General features: G+C 41.5%; 3 protein-coding genes across 3 annotated transcripts in view; all 3 read left to right on the plus strand.

The window, feature by feature from the left end:
• LOC106768432 (bifunctional aspartate aminotransferase and glutamate/aspartate-prephenate aminotransferase-like) overlaps positions 1–1,530 on the plus strand; it is a 3,745-nt gene extending 2,215 nt beyond the window's left edge. Inside the window, exons 2-4 of the mRNA XM_022778656.1 lie at positions 662–745; positions 949–1,119; positions 1,221–1,530. Of these exons, the coding sequence (XP_022634377.1) occupies positions 671–745; positions 949–1,119; positions 1,221–1,442 (468 nt within the window). The 5' untranslated portion in view covers positions 662–670 and the 3' untranslated portion in view covers positions 1,443–1,530. The remainder of the gene's footprint in view (positions 1–661; positions 746–948; positions 1,120–1,220) is intronic.
• Positions 1,531–8,825: 7,295 nt separating this feature from the next.
• On the plus strand, positions 8,826–9,341 carry LOC106758704 (protein argonaute 3-like). The gene has a single exon (XM_014641668.1). The coding sequence runs from the start codon at positions 8,826–8,828 to the stop codon at positions 9,339–9,341; it is 516 nt and encodes a 171-aa protein (XP_014497154.1).
• Positions 9,342–9,383: 42 nt separating this feature from the next.
• LOC106758713 lies at positions 9,384–14,252 on the plus strand. The gene is made up of 2 exons (XM_014641680.1): positions 9,384–9,509; positions 9,612–14,252. The coding sequence occupies exons 1-2, from the start codon at positions 9,384–9,386 to the stop codon at positions 14,250–14,252; spliced, it is 4,767 nt and encodes a 1,588-aa protein (XP_014497166.1).
• Positions 14,253–17,083: the final 2,831 nt, after the last annotated feature.

The raw sequence follows: 17,083 nt of genomic DNA on the forward strand, positions 1-17,083 counted from the left end.
TCTGTATTCCTTCTCGGGTGGTATGTTAAAATATTCATTGAAGTCATGAAAGTTAGTTTGAAAGCTTGATTCTGCCTCTTGGCATATTAATGAACAGACTCCTCGTTGGGTAATAAATTACTTATGTTACGTATGTCCCTTCTTGGCCCACTTAATTTGGAGATTTATGATGCATCAATTTTCTGATTTTAGACCTATATTATGTACTATAGTTCTGTTTTAGATAATAGTTCAATAGACTCTAGTTGTTGTTGAACCTTGGTTACTAAGAGAGTAATTAGTTAAGCTTCACTATTCTGATTTGCAGTAGTGTTGTTAGTAGTGTATCTCTTATTAGATAATAGTTAAATGTGCAGATTTCTTTTACTATTTTGACTTATTTTAATACTTGGACATGGTGCTTTGCAAAAACTGATGGAAGGTATAGATTGTAATCACCAACTAATGGCAAAAAAAAATCAGAAGTCTAACTGTAAATGGATTTTCTAAGGTCAGTATGTAACTTTTTTTAGAGTTGAATGNTGTGTTGTTCATTCATTCTTATTTTATATTCAAATGCTTATGGTCTATTTCACAGTATTTCACAGTGTGGTTGCAATTAATGATTTGACATGGAGGCCTATAAACTTGATTATGATGTTTTTGATCTGTTTTCANANAGGCCTTTGCAATGACGGGTTGGCGCCTTGGATATATTGCTAGTCCAAAACATTTTGTTGGTGCATGTGGAAAGATCCAAAGTCAAGTATGCTTTATTATTTTTGGCCATATCATCAGCCTCATCCAATGCTATACTTGTCTTGATTTCCCTTTGATACAATCTGCAATACATCAAACGGATTTATCATTTCATTAAGCTTTTAGCATTCATTTGGAATAAGCTGGACTATTCTTTCTATACCATATTATATGCGAGATGTAGTGGCTGATGCATCATATTGAATTTAGTTCACTTCAGGGGCCAGTAGTATTGCCCAGAAAGCTGCAGTTGTTGGGTTAGGACTAGGTTATGCTGGTGGGGAAGCAGTTTCTACCATGATTAGAGCATTTAAGGAGCGAAGGGATTTCTTAGTAAAAAGTTTTAGAGAAATAGATGGTGTCAAGATATCCGAACCCCAGGTGCAATTGATTTTCTTATTAATTATCCACCTCTTTTTTTGTCTCATCATTTTCTTGTCTGTTTTTCCACTTAAACACGATTCTTCTCTTTTTCACCGCAGGGAGCATTCTATTTATTCATTGATTTCAGCATCTATTATGGAAGAGAAGTTGAAGGATTTGGTAAAATTGAGGATTCTGAGTCCCTCTGTCGATACTTACTGGATGTTGGCCAACTATTCTCATGTAATTGGTTCAAAGATTTAATGATTTTTATGAGTAGGAAATTTTGTAATAATCTTTTATTTAACTGTCTCCGCTGTAAAATAGTNGGAAAGAACTAAAGAACAATTGTTCTTAGCAAAAGGCGTTAAATTGTTGTTGTAAGGTATGAGAAAACAACTGATAATATCATAACTTTGTGTTTTGCCATTTTNCTTAGCATTTAGTAGAAAGGGGAAAAAGATACTGATATTATATATCTATCATTATCAAGAAGAGTGAATAATTAAAACTAAGAGGAATAAGTTAACATTCAGCAGCTTCAAAAATAGTAATGAACAGGAATCACAAAGAACATTCTTAAAAGTAAATATAAAATAATTTCCATTTTTTCAAAATTTATACAAAATAATGACTATATTACTTTTTATTAAAATTATTTATGTTTTATTAAATAATAAAACACTAACATTGTGCTATAAAATTTTTAAATTATAATTTATCTTCAATATTTGTATAAAAATGCTTAGAGTGAAGAAAATAATAATAGTAAAATATTCTATAAAAACTGTTAAACATATATTACAAAAAAAAAATAAAAAATAATTTAAAATATATTCAAAATACTTTATTTCACCCTAAGTCACTTTAAGAATTAGAAAAATAAGACTCAATTTCATCTGATTAAGTAACAAGATATTATTATTATTTTTATTTCTCTTTTTACCTTATTTTATTTCATTATTTTAATTTATATTTATTTAACTTTTTTATATTTCATTTTAAGTGCTCTTATTTTTTTTGTGTAGTAAGTGGTTATTTACATGTATAATAATAAAAGTGGTTTAACTCTAGTAGTAATAATCACATTTATCTGTTACAGTAAATGATTATCTACTAAGTCCTGTGTGGTTATATCTCGAAGAGGTTTTGTGCAACAATAAAAGTGGTTTAATTCAATAGCAATGATCACATTTATTTGTTGCAGTAAGTGGTTATCTATTATGTCCTATGTGGTTATTTTTGAAAGAGGTTATGTACACCAATAAAAGTGGTTTAATTCAATAACAATGATCACATTTCTTTGGTGCAGTAAGTGATTATCTACTAAGTCCTAAGTGGTTATTTCAGAATGGTATTTTGTACAACAATAAAAGTGGTTTAATTCAATCCCAATGACCACATTTTTTTGGTGCAGTAAGTGGTTATTTTCTAAGTCCTAAGTGGTTATTTTCTAAGTCCTAAGTGGTTATTTCAGAATGACCTTTTGTACAATAATAAAAATTGTTTAATTCAATCTCAATGACCACATCTTTTTGATGCAGTAAGTGGTTATCTCTTAAATTCTAAGTGGTTATTTTAGAACAGTGTTTTGTACAATAATAAAAGTTGTTTAGTTCGACCCCAATGACCACATGTCTCTTGGTGCAGTAGTGCAGTAAGTTGTTATCTGTTATGTCCTAAGTGGTTATTTCATAAGTGTGTTTTGTACAACAATAAAAGTAGTTTAATTCAATCCTAATGACCACTTTTTTTTGGTGCAGTAAGTGGTTATCTCCTAAGTCCTATGTGGTTATTTCAGAATATTCTTTTGTACAACAATAAAAATGGTTTAATTCGATCTCAATTACCACATATCTCTTTTGCAATAAGTGGTTATCTCCTTAGTCCTTTGTGGTTATTTCCAAAAGGTGTTTTGTACAACAATAAAAGTGGTTTATTTCGATCCCAATGACCACATTTTTTTTTGGTGCAGTAAGTGATTATCTCCTAAGTCCTATGTGGTTATTTCTGAACGGTGATTTGTACAACAATAAAAGTGGTTTAATTCAATCACAATAACCACATTTCTTTGGTGCAGTAAATGGTTATCTACTAAGTCATATGTGGTTATTTCAGAAAGGTTATTTGTACAACAATAAAAATGATTGAATTCAATAGTAATCTTATTTCTTGAAGTAATACATTCATAATAATCTTATTATTCTTACCGTCAATGTAACCTCTTATATGTTTGAGGTTTGTACTTTCGAATTCATATTTTAAATACAAAAGAGTTAATTAAAAAATTGTGTTTGGTTTCACTAGGAAACCAAATATACACATTTTATTTAATATTGTTGTAGGAGAGCAATAATGATCATAACCCCTCTTTAATTTGTAAACAACACCTCAAAAATCCATGAAAAGATTGGGGAAATAGATGTAACGATTGGCGAAATATCAGTAGGACAAAAATTTTCTCCCATTTCAGCCACAACAGCCCAAGCCTCAATGAAATAACCCTTTTGAACAAAACAACTCATGATAGAATTATATTCTACCATCAATTGACCATTCTAACATCAATCGTGGTCCACCAAAATCATTTCAGCTAGTATTTTTTTTAGAAAAATAGCAAGATTTTATACCAATTTTATAACAACCAACAACAAATATTTTATGTTGCTTAACCAAAACATCAATGATTTTTCTGCAGAACAGATAAGGCGCCATCGCCACCCTATCCACCACCTCCCACGGTCGCTCCAGCTCCTACACCGCCGCCTTCAGCTTTGCCCGCTTCCTCATCTTGTATATCTACCGCTCCCTGGACAGACTCCCTTTCAGTAGCTGCTTCACCTTCTTCGCCTGCATCCGTTTTCACACCAACTTCGACAGACCACCTAGGTACATGTGGGGACCCCACCCATGGAGATTACGGTGCTCGCACGTGGGTGAAGATTGGGAAGAAATTGGAGGGTTTTGATGGGGTTGTGGAAAATGGGGCATTGGGAAAATGAAAGGTGGTTGTGTTGAGGGAGTAAAAGAAGGAATGCGTGAAGAAAACCACTTATGAAGAATGCCAATGAAAAAACCTAAATCTGGTTTTTCAATAAATGAACAAAAAATGGGGAAACTCAAATTTTCCTTTATTCCCATTTTATCCATACCTGCTCTGATTTTTTATTTTTTTTTGCTAAAAAACTTATGTGGAGCGTATCAAATGAATGTCACCTCCACAAACGTGAAACCCTAATGTTAATGTCTGTGTTAAGAGTTTATAAGCTTCTTTTACCTATTTATTTTTGTAATGTAAAACAAATATATCGAATAACCTCACTATTCTATCCATACCATTTACTTATTGTAAGTAATACTTTATCCTCCAACCTACTGATCGGATTTTATCTTATACCATACAATATTTTTTATTAAAATAATATTATCTAAAAAATATTTATTATAGAAGATTTTATAATAAATGGTTTATAGTTTCTTGTTTTCTTACTGTAAAATCTTATTCCCATAAAGAAACAAATAATTACTATTGATGCAGAAAAAATTGTACAAAATAGTTTCTTCCACAAGAAACGTTGCATGTATTGTTTTTCAAAAAAAAAAAAAAAATCTCAAAACAATACATATAGTGTAGGTTAAATTTTTCATAATAGAAAATATAGCTACTATACTAAGTTTTTACCGTTTATCTGAAGGTCGACACTCCAGATCTCAACCTCAAGCTCTTTATCGGGGATAAATCCCCATTCCCTTTAGACCTCAATTGAATGGTTTATGTTTCTACCACGCCCAATAGTTCCACATCGCTTAGAGGTCGAAACCTAAGATAGTTCAAATATTTCTTATACACTTTGAGACACTTTTTAAGAACAAAATAGTAATGAAGCATAAAATCTAAAGCAAAGAATATTTCATATGAGGAGTGATTAACCTTAACAATGTCACTCGAGAGATTTGGATAAAAAAATTAAGTGGTTTAGAGATTATGTTGTTTACAATAAAAAAATATAAAATATGTAAGTATTAATATATTTTTTAAAATAATTTTACATAAATTCAAATATATAAAAGAAATCTATGGAGCAATTATTTGTGTGTAAGAAAGAAATTATTTCAATGTTGAATTAACGTAGATAGATTATTTTTAATTATTATCATTGTTTTTTGGAAATATTAATATAATTTAATTTAGGTAGCATGAAACGATCGATTTTTTTTTTCTAAAAAATTAAGAGATTAACTTGTGAAATAACACTTAAGTAAAGAAAAAGAAAAACAATACGCCTAATTCACTTTTAACAAAACTAATTGAAGGTCAATGTTAGGTAAGGATACATGGTTACCATTTTCCGATTGTTAGGGAAATTGGCATTCCCTCGACTTTAGATAATAATACTATGAATAAATCAAGAGTTTTCTTTTTTACTAAGACTTTGGTTGATATAGATACGTTGATTGAATTACCTAATCAAATTTTAATGGAAAGACCTAATTATGCCTTTATAACAGACTTGGAATATGTAAAACGTGCCCCTTTTGTTCTTGTAAGATGGTTGGGCATGTTCTTGGAAACTATAGAAGGGAAAAGACTTAAAATTTGATTATGTGAAATCTAAGGAGGGAAATAATGTTAAAAAAATTTATGTTCCTGTAATGTTCTAATTAGTAGGTAATGTTGTAGTATAAAATTGATCTAGTGAAGAAGTTGATGCAGACAAGAACTAGGCAAGAATGAAACTAAAGAAAATTTCTCACAGTTTAATAAACCTTTGGTTCAAGATTCTAATGTGCAAGATGCAAGAGCAGATAAATTTGCATAAAACAAATTAATTTGTATAATATGTAGAATTTGGAGAGTGCACTTAATCAAAATTTGCAACCTTTTATGAGACAACATGATGACGAGAATATGGTAAAAAATTTCCTCAATGAACTAATTGGTTCAAACTCAAATACACTAGAAGAAGCAAATAATTTTTAAAGTATTGTTATGGCTTTGCAGAATAGTTTTTATGCTCTTATTGAAGAGGAATCTATAATGCCTAAATCTCAAAAAGATGATAGAAATTGCAAATGTTTTGAATGATTGTGATAAGAATAATGATATTGCTAATACTCAAACTTCAAGGAAACAAATGTTATAATTAAACTATACATCACCCCTTTAGACGAAGTAATTGAGTTTTGATTACAACATTTTGTTGTGATATGCTTTGCATTACAAAAATATGGATCCCAAGAAAATGTATTGCAAGAAAATAAGTAAAACAGAAGATATAATATGAACAGATCATATCATATAATACAAAATTAGATTATAAAAGTTTACAATGATCAAAGACTTTAAATTATACTGATTAGACAATATATGTCCATAAGAGACAATATACGTAAATAATATATTAACACTCTACAATGCTGGTCTGAAGACTATATATTTAATTAATTATGCAAAATGAATGTAATTTTTTTAAATGTTTATTTTTTTTTTAAATTAATGAAAAAAGATTGTGCAAAAGAAAAAAAATAAACTTTTTGAGATTTTGGATCCAACAATAATTAACCTCACTTTTATATATTTTTATTTATAATAAAAAATTTAAAATTTATGTCGTTTTCTAAAACTATTTTGATTTAAAAAAATAATTAAAAAAGATTGACATGACTCATACATATTTCCAGTTACAATAAAAAATCAAGAATTTTATAAAAGAACGGTGTTTCTATTTGATATTTTTAATTTTGGAATTTTTATATTTTTTCTATTTTTAAATATTTTGAAGGGACACTAAAAATGCGGACGGCTGTAGTGACACCAGAAAGTAAAAAAAGAAACTTTTTTATATATTTTTTAATTTTTTAAAAAAATGGTGTGTATATGAAAAATTGGGATGCCAAATACTAAAATGGATGGAGGTATAAAAGTAAGATATGGATTATAAAACTAAAATAAAAACGCAAACTAAAAAAAATAAGGGTGTTGATTCCTGCACCTTCACCTGTTTGGACCTCCACCTCCTCATCCTACTTTTATTTTTTCTTTTTTTTATTTATATTTTTATTTATTATTTATATTCCTATTATATCCTTTAGTAAAATTTAATTTATAGATTAATTTTAATTCTAATATCTTATAAAGAAATCTAAATTTTTCTTCTCACGTTCTGCTCTCTCTGGTTTTTCTGTGCTGGAGAGGTATGTAATTTACTGTTAAAAATATAAACCCTTAAAAGGATTTGATTATCCGTTAACGGATGTCAACATCCGTTTAAGGTGAAACGGATGTCCGACATCCGTTAAGGTCTGTCTTCTTCCTCCTACGCACACACACACAGACGTCTACCAGAAACTTCACAACACAAAGCAAAACAACAATCGCGCAGAGCAAAAATCAATTCAATCTTAAACCCTAAATCACATACATTTGCAAACCATGAAATCAAGCGCAACGAAAACTAACCTCTCGACGGCAGAAACCAAACGAATCGCCGCACCACCGCGCCGCATCGTCGTACACACCTGCCGCACACTCAAGTCGCACCGTCGCACACACCACACCGCATCGCCACCGCTGCAAGGCAGCACACACCCACAGAGCCACGACCACCGTGCCGCACACACTCACACCGCATTACAGAGCCACAACCACCGTGCCGCACCGCCGCACACAATCACCGGACCGCCACACACAACCGCCGGAGATGACTGGAAAAGTTGAAAACTTTTGAAAAATGAAAGGTGGAAGGTGGGGGAGATGACTGGAAAAGTTGAAAACTTTTGAAAAATGAAAGGTGGAGGGTGGGGTCTGAATGCAAAGAGGAAGGGGAGGTGGTACTCTTTCGAAAGTTTCAAAAGTCTGTCAAAATAAAACTGAAGTAGAAAGTAAAGTAAAAATTAGGATTACTTTTTAAGAAGGTTAAAAAAGTAAAAATAAAAAATAAAAAAAGATTTGTTTTGTAATTAATGAAAATAAAAAAAAAAATTGAGAGGTAGAACTCCAAAAGGTGGAGGTGAAAGAATCAACGCCCAAAAGGTAATTAGATGCATGTTGTTAAAATGTGGCTGCAAACAGTCATAAAGTGCTACTGTCGTGGGGTGTAGCGCGTAAACATGGTGATCTGAGAAGTAAAACTTGGTGTGAGCAAAAAGTAGACCGGTCCAACTTAATACACCGTCTTCTCTTCATCAAAAGTGCGACTTCCCTCCTCTTTTTCTCATTCAATGTCATATCATTAGCCACCTCTCAACTAATTCTCGTTCCGCGCTGGGCACGCAAAAGCGATTAAGGACATACAAGTGAGTGAGGTCAAGAAACATTACTGTAGTGGAGAGGGGTCGGTTGGGCCGATCGGACCAAGCGCAGTGGAGATGGGCCGGTCGGGCCGACCGGTGCGGGGCGAGTAGAAGTGAGGTTGTAGGAGCATTGATGTGCCTTGATGGAGATGTAACGGAAGATGTAGCAAATCAATGAAATTAATGGTCAGTTACGAATGTGCAGTCTATAAATAAGAATAGCAGGACAGGTAAAGTAATCTTGAATCTAATCTAAATTGGCCTAGCTAATTGATCCATTATCTGACTTGGGCGTCGGAGTGTTCTCTTTGCAGGACCTCCTGGTTGATCTTCAAAAGACATCATTAAGACGAACAGGTCGGGCGGTCGGAAGCTGGTCTAAAGGGTTGGTTCGGTCTCGGGCTCTAACACCGAAACATTTGGCGCCCACCATGGGGCCCGAAATTGTGATTTACCCAGAAACGAACACAATGGCTAAGCAGTTACAGTTGCAGGTTCTACAAGAGATGCAGAGACAGATGCAGGAGATGAGGGCGGAGATAGCGGCTCTGCGAGCGGAGCGAGAGAACGGGGTAGGGGAACCCTCGGTGCGATCGGTGAATGTGCAGACAGTCCATTCTGGGGATGAGGAGGTCATTCGGCGGCCATCGGTGGAGGAGGTGGGAGAAGCCGTTGGAGGGGAAGTTGTAGGAAGGGGTCGAGGAAGAGGGACTGACCGGGGGGAGGGGCCAGCAGGAAGAGGGGCCGGTCGGGGGGATGGGCCGAACGGGAGGGGGATCGGTAGAGGAGAGGGGTTGAACGGGAGAGGGAGGGGGAGAGATGTTCAGGGAAGGGGAAGGGGAAGAGGGGAGGAAAATATAGGACGTGACCAGGAAAACCCGGAGAGGCATAGGGAGTTTGCAGGGCAGAATCAGCAATTCGAAGAAGTTCTAGAGGGTGAGGACTAGTTTGATCAGGCTGAGGGGCTGCACCCGTTTACTAATAATGTTATGGGGGCAGTAATGCTGGAGAATAAGGTTTTCCCATGGGTTGAGAAGTATGGGGGCACGTCGGATCCGGTGAAACATCTACGATCGTTCGTAGATGCTATGGCAGTCTATTCATCCAACGAGCTGGTCTGGTGCAGGGTGTTCTCTTTATCCTTGAAGGATGAAGCTTTGGATTGGTTTCACTCACTGCCACCGTGAAGCATTGATGGGTTTGTTACCCTGAGGCAGTTGTTTAGCCAGCAGTATGCTTCAAACCGTTCGCGAGGTTTGACTTATACAGCCCTTGTCAGGATGAAGCAAGGGCGTGAAGAGTCATTGAAAGGGTTCAGGGAGCGCTTCAACCGAACCGCTCGGCAGGTGAGGAACGTAGACCAACGGCTGATAGTAAGCGCGCTTACGACAGCGCTCAAACCTGGACCCTTTGTGGATTATTTGTACGAGGAGGAACCCCAGTCTATGGGTGAACTGCAGCATAAGTTAGCCGGGTTTATACGAATAGAGGAGGGGAGGTCGTACCGTAGTGATCAGGGGGAAGAGGGGGTAACGAGAGAGAAGTCAGGGCGGGACAGAAGAGGAGAAAAACGGCCGGTCGGAGGGGAACATAGAATGACGGTGAAACGAGGGACAGAAATACAAAAAGCGCAACAATACTTCCATCACACTTCATTAAGTGCCCCGAGGGTGAGAGTCCTGGAGGAAGCCTTAAGGGCTAATCTGCTGACGGTGGCACGGTCCCCGACCCCACGGGGAGCGGATGAAAGTAAACATTGTCGATATCATCAGAACATGGGGCATTCTACGGAGGATTGTGTGGCGTTGAGAGATAAGTTGGAGAGCCTGGTACAGGCTGGGCACCTGAGGGAGTTTGTTCGAAGGGAGAATCCTAACCCGAGGGATACCCCGGGAAGGCACAGAGGTCGACTACCGGTCGGGCAGAGGGCTCAGCCGACTGCCGAACGAACGGAGGGCGATGGAAGTGGAGAAAGGCCTCTGAGAGGGGTAATAAATACCATATCGGGCAGTTTTGCCGGAGGAGGGGCATCCTCAGCCGCCCGAAAGCGGCATTTGAGAAACTTGCATAGTGTGAATAAGGTGGGGATCGGTAGAAGGACCATGCCGTCCATAACGTTTTCAGACGAGGACTTCCATGCACCAGACCCAGACCAGGATGACCCCATGGTCATAACGGCTATCATCGCTCGGTACAGCGTGGGAAAGGTGTTAATTGATCAGGGAAGTTCGGCTAACATCCTATATTGGAAAACCTTTCAACAGATGGACATACCGGACAAATCGATAATGCCTTTTAACGAGCAAATCTTGGGATTCGCAGGAGAACGGGTTGATACAAGGGGATATGTGGACCTAAGGGTGTGCTTAGGGGCAGAGGCGGGGGCGAAGGAGTTAAGGGTGCGTTTCCTGCTGGTAGAGGCGGAAACTTCATACAACGTGCTGTTGGGACGGCCTTGCCTTAATGCGTTTGGAGCAATAGTGTCCACCCCTCACTTGACAATGAAGTATCCCGCAGATGATGGCATGATCCGGACGGTTAAAGCCGACCAGAGGGTAGCAAGGGAGTGTTACGCGGCGGGATTAAAGGTGCAACCCCCAAGGCATAGGGTGTGCGAAACCCGTCCGGCAACATCGGCTGCAGAGTTGGACCCAAGAGAGGATACCACCGACCGGGTGGAACCGATGGGGGAAATCCAGCCATGTCTCCTAGAAGGCGAAGACCGGGTGACAATGGTCGGCAAGGACCTTCAGGAGGGCGAAAGGCAAAGGTTGGAGGGTGTGCTGGTGGAGAATAAGGATTTGTTCGCCTGGACTGCGTCGGATATGCCAGGTATCCACCCTGGCATTATTTCGCATAAGTTGTCTATATTTCGAGATGCTCGACCGGTATCTCAGAAGAAGAGGAGGCTAGGTGTGGAGAAGAGAAGGGCGGTAGGCGAAGAGGTGGAGAAGTTGATCGAGGCTGGGTTCATAAGAGAAGTCAAGTACACTACTTGGCTGGCCAACGTAGTCATGGTAAAAAAGTGCAGTGGTAAGTGGAGGATGTGCATTGACTTTACGGATCTAAACAAAGCCTGCCCGAAGGATATGTACCCCCTACCGAACATTGACGCGTTGGTAGATGGAGTGTCCGGGTATGAGGTAATGAGTTTTCTGGACGCCTATTCAGGGTATAATCAGATACCTATGTACCGTCCGGACAGCGATAAAACTGCTTTCATTACCGAGCAAGGAACCTTTTGCTATGAGGTCATGCCGTTCGGTTTGAAGAACGCAGGGGCTACATACCAAAGACTAATGGACAAGGTCTTTCAAGGGCAAATAGGAAGATGCATGAAGGTGTATGTCGATGATATGGTGGTGAGGAGTCGGTCGATTGAGGAACATCTGGCGGATTTAAAGGAGGTTATGGGGCAACTTCGAAAGTTTGATATGCGCCTCAATCCCGCTAGGTGTACCTTTGGGGTAAGGGCGGGGAAATTTCTGGGTTTCATGCTGACCGCACGGGGAATTGAGGCAAACCCCGACAAGTGTAAGGCGGTGTTGGAAATGAGAAGCCCCCAGACGGTGAAGGAAGTTCAGAGGCTGGTGGGGCGGCTAACGTCGTTGTCATGGTTCATCCCTCATCTGGCCGGACGGGCGAAACCGATCGTCAAGGCCATGAAGAAGACCGCGCGGGAATGTTGGGATGAAGAGAGCGAGGAGGCCTTCAAATGGATAAAGGAGGTTCTTACCCAGCCCCCCGTGATGGGTCGGCCCGAACCTGGGCATGAATTTCAGATCTACTTGGCAGTTTCGGAGGGGGCCATTAGTGCGGCCCTGGTACAGGAGGTTCCTCAGTTCAAACTGGTGTATTTCGTCAGTAGAAGCTTGAAGGAGGCAGAGTTAAGGTACCAGCAGTTGGAAAAGGTGGCCCTGTCCCTAATTTATGCCGCTCGGCGGTTACGGCCATACTTCCAAGGGTTTCAAGTCGTGGTGCGAACGAACTACCCGATAGCTAAGATCTTACGGAAACCAGATTTGGCGGGCCGAATGATAGGGTGGTCGGTAGAACTATCGGAGTTTGGGTTGAGGTACGAACCGAGGGGGTCGGTACGGGGTCAACACTTGGCAGATTTTGCGGTTGATCTACTCCCTGAAGAGGGGGAATTCTGTTGGAAACTTTCGGTTGATGGGTCGTCTAGCCGAAGGGGAGGAGGAGCGGGAGTGGTCTTAGAAGGGCCGAACGGGATATTGATTGAGCAATCGTTGGTGTTCCAGTTCATGGTTAGCAACAACCAAGCCGAATATGAGGCTTTACTGGCCGGGATGGAGTTGGCAAAGGACCTAGCAGTGGGTCGGTTGGAGTGTCGAACGGATTCCCAGTTGGTCGAGGGACAGATGAATGGGAGCTTCCAGGTGAAGGATGATCTCCTGTTGCAATATTTTCACAAGGCCAAGCAATTGGCCTCAAGTTTCAAAAAGTTCACATTGCGACATGTTCCTCGATCGGAGAACAGCCGCGCCGATACACTGTCGAAGCTGGCCGGCGGAGTCACGAAAGGGGGGTTATCTTCGGTGATCAGACAGTTGGTAACCAAGCCGACGGTGGAATGCTGCGCCATTACTACCAGGGGAATACAAAGTACCTGGAAGGACGAGATAGTACAATTGATTCGGAAGCAGGATGACGGGGGGGCCTTAAGTACCAAGGAGGCCAAGAAGATCGCTCGGTATTGCTTGATAGGTGATGAGCTGTACCGGAGGGGTTACGTCACTCCATTATTGAAGTGTTTGCTGGAGAACGAAGCGGAGTACGTTATGAGGGAGTTGCATGAAGGGATGTGCGAGAGACATACAGGTGGGCGAACTCTACGAGCTAGAGTGCTAAGGGCAGGGTTTTTCTGGCCGATGTTAGAGAAGGATTGCATGGCGTTCGTCCGGAAATGTGAAGCCTGCCAAAAGCATGGGAATATTTTCCACGGTCCAGCGGTGGAGTTGCAAGGAATAATGTCCCCTTGGCCATTCGCCCAGTGGGGAATGGACATTGTTGGACCACTGTCAACCGGGCGGTCTCAGATGAGGTTTTTGCTGGTGGCAGTGGACTACTTCACAAAATGGGTAAAGGCTGAACCTTTGTCAAAAATCTCTGCCGCCCAAGTTCAGAAATTTGTATGGAAGATCATTTGCCGGTTCGGGTTGCCCAAAATGCTCATTACGGACAACGGTCGGCAGTTTATAGATAAGAAGTTGGAAGCCTTTTATCGGGAGTGGGGCATAGCTCATGTCACCAGTTCGGTTGAGCATCCCCAGACGAACGGGCAGGCGGAGGCAATGAATAAAATAATCATACAAGAGTTGAAGAGGAGATTAGGCGAGGCAAAGGGTGCTTGGGTTGATGAATTACCATCGGTCCTGTGGGAGTATCGATGTTCTCCCTACGGGGCAACAGGAGAGTCCCCATTTAACCTGACCTATGGGACGGACGCGATGATGCCGGTCGAGGTGGGCGAGGAGACACTGAGAAGACAGGTGAATGACTCAGTGGCGAATGAAGAAGGTCTGAGGGGAAACCTGGACGTGTTGCAAGAGAGAAGGGAAACTGCAGCGGTCCGGACAGAGGCACTAAAGAGGTTGGTCGCGCGAAGGTACAACACTAAGGTGCGACCAAGGCAATTGATCGAGGGCGATCTCATTTGGAGGAAAGTCGGGGAAGCTCGGAGGGAGAAGATTCACAGAAAACTGGCAGCCAGCTGGGAGGGGCCATTCAGAATAAGTGAAGGTTTGAATAATGGGGCTTACCGACTGGAGCATCTAGACGGGAAGCCAATTCCGAATACATGGAATATATCTCATTTAAAATTGTACTTTAGTTAAAATCTTTCTTTTTGAACCGCAATAAAGCATGTACTTATGAAGCCATAAGTTGAATGATACGAGGCATTTCATTGTTACTTAATTCTGATTTTCCCGTTCGGTGGAGAAGGAAGGAAGGAGGAGGAACTTTCCGGCGTTCTTCCCGTTCGATAGCATAAGGAAGGAAAACGCTCTGGCGTACCAACGAAGTCAGGAAAATGACTTCCTCTAACTTAGAAGAATGAGGGAAAGTTAGGAAAATGACTTCCCGTTCGGTGGAGAAGGAAGGAAGGAGGAGGAAATGACTTCCCGTTCGGTGGAGAAGGAAGGAAGGAAGAAGAACGTTCCGGCGTTCTTCCCGTTCGGTAGCATAAGGAAGGAAAACGCTCCGGCGTATCAACGAAGTCAGGAAAATGACTTCCTCTAACTTAGAAGAATGAGGGAAAGTCAGGAATGTTCTGGCGTTCTCCCCGTTCGGTGGTGATAGTAAGTCCCTGGTCTGGGAAGAACTAGGGGTATCATGAGACTAATCCCCCGTTCGGTGGAGCTTAAACCTTGAAAACAAGGTTAGGAAAACGCTCCCTTATTCTGGCACATTGACCGTCAAACATAAATACAAGGGCGTTCGGGAATAAACGAATACGTCGGTCGACACAGCACAAATCGCAAACATATGGTAATCGTAAATTGCAGACATGTAATAATTGCAAAGTAAAGACAAAAGTATGCAACGAGTTCGGTACAAACGATGTGCAAATACTAATCACAAAATGACAAAGGAAAAATAAGAAGCTAGCAACTAATCCTTGGTGGTTTTGTCTGATGGAGAAGCAAGTGGGGAAGCCTGGTGAGCATCGGTCGGGACCGCCTGATCGGGTGCGCTAACAGGTTCGGCAGGAAGCTGGGAGGAGATGTCAACAAGTTGCCCGCCCACCAAAATCTTCATGATGTTGAAACCTTCATGCTCTAAGGGCGACTGGAAGAAGTAGTGGCACTGAGCGATTCCCTGCTCGAACCCACGCTGGCGCTCTTCACAAAATTCATCCTCCAGAGCAGTGAAGTCGGCCAGCGATTTATCCCGGTCGGCAATAGCGGCGTCCCTTTCAGAGGTTAGCTGTTTGAGTTGGTCGGAGGATTGCTGGAGGCTGAGGGTTAGGGCATCCACTGATTCTTGGAGGCGCTTCGCTTCCTTTTGAGATTCAAGGAGGGATGCGGCGGCCTTGGACCGTTCGTCCTCCACTAATTTGTTGGCCTTCTCAAGACGCTCGGTAAGAGAGGAAACCTCCTCTTTCGCTTGGGTCAGTTGGTTGTTGGAGATTTCGATTTCGGACACCAAGAGGGGCTTCGTGGTTCCAGCAGCATAGTTCATACAGATGCCAGCTCAGGAGAGGAATTCATAGGCCATGTCGGAGGCCTCAGAGGGAGTCAATTTCTTGAAGGGTTCTTTCTCTTCGGGAGAAAGGTTGAACTCTAGGCGGTCAGACACATGAATGTTGGGATCAAGGAGACTGGAGAGAAGGCGGCTGGAGAGTTTCTTCTTTTTGGGTGGTGAAGGTGTCTTTTCTTGGGAAGGACGCTTCCTGCTTTTGGTCTTAGGCAAAAAGGAGATCACGATCGGCTTGGACTCGTCGATCTTCGGAACGTTGAGGGGGGCCGGTGAAGCGGAACTGGAGGGGGCAGCGGTTGAGGAGGAGGGAACGGTAACATGTCCGCTGCGTTGGTTCTTGCGGGCCAAAGCTCGGGCAAAAGCTTGGTGTTTCTCCATGCCACCAAAGAAATCTGCAAGGAAAGCGCAAATTTAGCAAGTTAATAATGACCGGTCGATAATTCCAAAATGTAAAGAAACTTACCGAACACTCTAGTTCGTAGAGTGTTAGAGTTAGATCCGATGAGTTCGATGAGTTTGCGAGAGGAGGTCTTGCGGGGCAGCTGATCGATTTGGCGTATCACCTCCAACTCGTCGTCGGTCATTTCGGACTTCTTCCAGGAAATGACTTGTTTGGGATGCTCGGTCCAGTAGAGGGGGAATTTGGGCCGGCCCTCCGAAAAGTATTTGGGCCGGCCGGGTTCACGTATGGCAACCTTGAAGAAGTTTGATTTGAAATCCTTGTAAGAAGAGTTGAAAGGAGCGAATAGCTGCTTATCCTTTACAGGGATCAGAGAGATCCAACTTTTGTTGGGATGGGGTAAAGCCCGGAAGAAGAAAAGGAAGGACGCTGGAGTTGGGGTTAATAGTAAACCGGTACATAGAATGGAAAAGGCTTGCATGCATGCCCAGCCGTTCGGATGGAGCTGAGCGGGACAAATATTCAGTTCGCGAAGCACGCCGCACTGAAAGTCGGAGAAGGGAAGCCTCACCCCCAGGTCACGAAAAAGGGTTAGGTAGGCGTAAAAGAAGTCCAGGGCATACCCTTCCCGACTGTGGCACACCCGCTCGTTAGAACGACATACCACCAAGGATATGTCAGCCGCATCTCGACGGAGATTGGACATGAGATCCACCGATTCGAGCAAACGAACGATGGAGGAGGTGGAAATAAAGTAGGAAGGATGACCCCGAGCTTCATGGGGAGCCTAGTCATAACCTGAGATGGCGGGGGGAGGAGCCACGCTGGTCCACTCCAGGGAGTTGTCAATGTTGAATTCAACATCATCGGCGCGAGCCTCCTTCGGGCAGGGCGACCGGACGAGGTGGACGACGAAGAGGGAGAAGAGGTCGACGCAGCCGCATCATCAGCGTACCCCCGACCTTCACCTTCGAACTCATCGGAAGACCACGACGACGAAGACATCTACCTGAGCAACTGAAGGAAGGAAGCAGAAGAACGGGAAGAGAGCAGAGTGAGATCGGG

This window comes from Vigna radiata, chromosome 1 (assembly GCF_000741045.1).
Source record: "Vigna radiata var. radiata cultivar VC1973A chromosome 1, Vradiata_ver6, whole genome shotgun sequence".
Classification (NCBI taxonomy): Eukaryota; Viridiplantae; Streptophyta; class Magnoliopsida; order Fabales; family Fabaceae; genus Vigna; species Vigna radiata.